This window comes from Carassius auratus, chromosome 30, assembly GCF_003368295.1.
Source record: "Carassius auratus strain Wakin chromosome 30, ASM336829v1, whole genome shotgun sequence".
NCBI classification, from domain to species: domain Eukaryota; kingdom Metazoa; phylum Chordata; class Actinopteri; order Cypriniformes; family Cyprinidae; genus Carassius; species Carassius auratus.
This window is the reverse complement of record NC_039272.1, coordinates 26,332,581-26,336,460: the sequence shown is the minus strand read 5'-3', so window position 1 is coordinate 26,336,460 and position 3,880 is coordinate 26,332,581. Positions and strand designations below refer to the sequence as shown.

At 35.0% G+C, this 3,880-nt stretch overlaps 1 protein-coding gene across 1 annotated transcript; it reads left to right on the top strand.

Moving 5' to 3' along the window:
• The first annotated feature begins 39 nt into the window (after nt 1-39).
• LOC113049814 (V-type proton ATPase subunit G 1-like) lies at nt 40-2,569 on the top strand. Its single transcript, XM_026212460.1, has 3 exons — nt 40-236; nt 964-1,064; nt 1,796-2,569. The coding sequence occupies exons 1-3, from the start codon at nt 155-157 to the stop codon at nt 1,967-1,969; spliced, it is 357 nt and encodes a 118-aa protein (XP_026068245.1). The 5' UTR covers nt 40-154; the 3' UTR covers nt 1,970-2,569.
• Nucleotides 2,570-3,880: the final 1,311 nt, after the last annotated feature.

Below are 3,880 nucleotides of genomic sequence, written 5' to 3'. Positions count from 1 at the left end.
ATAGTAGGAATGACCCCTATTGTAGGCTGCGGTCTCGCGCAGTCACGTGATTGTAGTCATCAGCTGACGTGCACTCCGACCTTCTCCACTGCGGGAGACACGGACATCTAAACGTCTCCATCCGCAGCGCATCAAATATATCCCGTACCGTAGCATGGCGAGCCAATCTCAGGGCATCCAGCAGCTGCTGCAGGCGGAGAAACGAGCCGCGGAAAAGGTCGCAGAAGCCCGTAAAAGTAAGCTGCCGTTTAGCTTGTTATCGCTGCAGACTAGCGCTTGGCTAACATGCTAACTGGCCAGCCATAGACATATATATCTATGCTGGCCAGCAAGTCACTGCCGATATTTCATCTATATATACAATACAAATAACACACAGTAGGAATGAATGAATAGATTTGGATTGAAAAGATATTTCCCTGATCATGCCGGCAAAATTATGTTTTTGTTTTCAGGTTTAATTTTTCTCGGCTAACCGCTGTCTAATGGATTATATTTACCAGTGGATGAAATGACATGTAACGAAATAATTTATTTTGGACAATTAACACTGAAAATGTTAAAGAATGAAACCATCAAGTAAACTGGAAGGCTTTGTCTCACCACATTTTAACATTTGAAGTCAGCTTTTAACTCGTTTTGTTTTTGTTGTTTATCTTATGGGTGATACTCAAGTTCATATTTGCTCTTTATAGTGAAGGAAATGATGACTGTAAGTTTACTAAACCTTTCCTTTACTCAAGTGACTTTGACTCACTAGACATAAACTCAGTTCCTGTTTTTATAGAGATTTTCTGCCGCTTGTTGTAATTTGTAAGAAAAGAGAGGATTTCCCCTGACAGAGCAATATTCCTCTTTTGAGTTTATAATGCCTACACAGTTGTGGCACTGAAATAACATATTTTTTTTTTATTTTCATTTTTTATAATACTTTTGTGGTGGTGTTTTTTTTTTTTTGAACAGGAAAGAATCGTCGTCTGAAGCAAGCCAAAGAGGAGGCGCAGGCTGAGATTGAGCAGTACCGTCTGCAAAGGGAGAAAGAGTTCAAGACAAAGGAGGCTGCAGTAAGATTTCTTCATTTTTGATCCAGGCATCCATTTGTAGCCATATCTCTACTTCTGTATTTACATGGGTGAAATCTTGTCAAAAGTTATTTTGGTTCTCTGCTTTGAGGAATGCTTTTATTGTGACTTAAATTGTATGGTTGTAGTTATAATGTCTTGCTATTGTAATTTTAATTTTAAATTCTACCATTTTGAATAATGCCCATATAGTGCAACAATTGGGTTATTGGAGTAAAAATTTAATTAAATCTTCTCCATAAAGGAATTGATTTTTATCAATAAGAAAGACAGACCAACTGTTAGTTACTTGTTTTGTTTATAGATGGTAATAAGGTTTGGTTGAAAGCATATGCTTTTGGTTTTTAAGTGTTCATGTTTAACAGCAGAATTTTTGGTGAAAGACTAAATTACCCATGATTCTGCAAAAGAAGAAGAAAAAAACCTTTGGCCTCCTCCCACTCCCTTGAAGCACTGCAAATGACATGATAGTCAATCTCCTGTTCTCAAAAAAAATATATATATATATATATATATATATATACATATACTAAATTATAATTATATGAAACACTTAAAATAATCTCACAAAACCTCTGCAGTTCCATCATATGAATCTCTTGGGTCTCACGAAACTGACAAATCCAAATAAACCTTAACTCTAACTGGAAGAAGCATTAGTATTAGTTCTGAACAAGGCTAAAAGTTAATGTCCCATTTGCTTGGTCTCACAGGCCCTGGGGTCCCATGGAAACTCTGCTGTAGAGGTGGATAAGGAGACCGTGGATAAGATGAGCCACATCCAGAGCAGTTATCAGAAGAACAAGGAAGCTGTGCTTGTAAACCTGCTGAAGATGGTGTGTGACATCAAGCCAGAGATCCACGCCAATTACCGTGTCGCTGGATAAACACCACATCTGTTACCATTCCTAAAGTCCCACAAAGCACTGAGACAAAGACTGCTACTAGACATATCTGGTTACAATCCTGATGTTTAGATAGCTGGACTACACTGCTTAATAATACACTTCTTATCCACATTATGACATTAACACATTTACTAGGGTTTAAACAGACATTCATTGATACCTGAACCAGTCAGTGTTCATGGTAGTGCACACACACACACACACACACACACACACATCTCTGCAGTATTTTTCATTGTTTGCAAATATATCTTTGATAAGATCCCATGCAAGTCTTTGTCTCTGTTCTTTAAGTTAACTGTAGTATTGTGCATTGAGTTTCTTTGTGAATGATAACTTAAAATGCTTGTATCTTGATGCTACAATCTTAATTTGTAAGTAATCAAAAGTTGTTTTATCTAATTGATGTGTACAATATAAATAAATTTGGATGGATTTTTTTTGTGTGACAAATCTCATGGTTCTCATAATCTTAATGTATTCATAATTAAATACAGTCCTCCTGCGCTCTTCCTCTGTATATGTAGATTGCAGTCCTCTATTTCAGCCTGCTGTAATAAATGTTTGTGTACAAATGGATCTGCACTGAATTTCTTCTACTTTTTTTCTAGAATAATGCTGATGGAGCATAATAAGAGAATATTGTTTAACTGTGAGCTACTCTTTAAATCTAATAAATATAAATATTAAAGTAACAATCTGTCCTAATATAAAGATCGAATGAGTATCAACGCCAGAGATTGCTATTTAGATATATTGTCCCCGTCTTCAAACTGTATAATTCTCCAAAACCTTTTCAGCAGTTATAAAATAAAAAGTTTAGGTGTCCTTAAATTATATTTATTTCTCATGAAGAAATATCCTCCACAGTTTTCCTGAATAAGTTTAGTAAAAAGCGTATCTGTATTTACAAATCTACAACTTGAGCTGTAGATTTTAAATGTAAAACAGTTTTTAAACTATTTTTCGTATTTTTAGTTGCCATGTGGCAACGGAAGTAAGGAAAGTTATTATTGCGTCACATCAGGCCGGATACATAGCGTTCTTTTCAAAATAATAGTTGTTTTTAAAAAAATATCTTTATTTTTCGTTATTAAACGGAATGGATTAGACAAACCCTTGACTGCTTGTTAATCCGCAGAATAAAATACTGATTAAAAAGGCTTTGTGTTTTATACTTTACCGTGTTAGAACTGAAAAATGAGCTTGCAATGTTTCTTGTTTTTGTACTAAAAATATTACTATTTAAATACAATAATTTTAAAGCGAATTTTAAATAATTCTACTAAAAAAAAGTAAAAAAAAAAGTATGTGCCAGTATTTTATTGATTTAAACGACCGAGTTAGCATAGAAAATGCTAATAAAAAAACTGTTAATCCGTTCACTTTGAGACGACAGAGCCTTCACTGTGGACTTTTATTGTGTAATAGTTTCCGCGTTGTAGCGCACTTCACACTGACTTCACAGAGTCGGAGCATCTCGCCGCTGCTCAGTGGTAAGATTAAGTTGATTTACTCTCGTCCCAAAACTGATGATCTGCAGTTAATATCAAAGACACCAAAGGAAGCTGTGCACGCATTCGTCGCCTGCTGTCAAGGTGAGATTTATGTGACTCTGCAGCTCAGTGAAGTGTTTTTTTCCGCCTGTATCTCTGTTGCTGTGACCTCTGAGAAGACATTTGCAGTTCTGCTCTCTTTCTGTCTCTCTGGCTCATCTCTGTGGATAGCGACCATTTGTTCATTACCTTTTACATATTCCAGGACAGTATTATTTATTTATTTCAGAATCTTAACTATAAATCTAATATAAATATGCATTTTTTAAAGAATGGGCTTTTATTGTAATATTTAATGTTATTTAAATAATATTTATTTTTTTATTATTCTTTT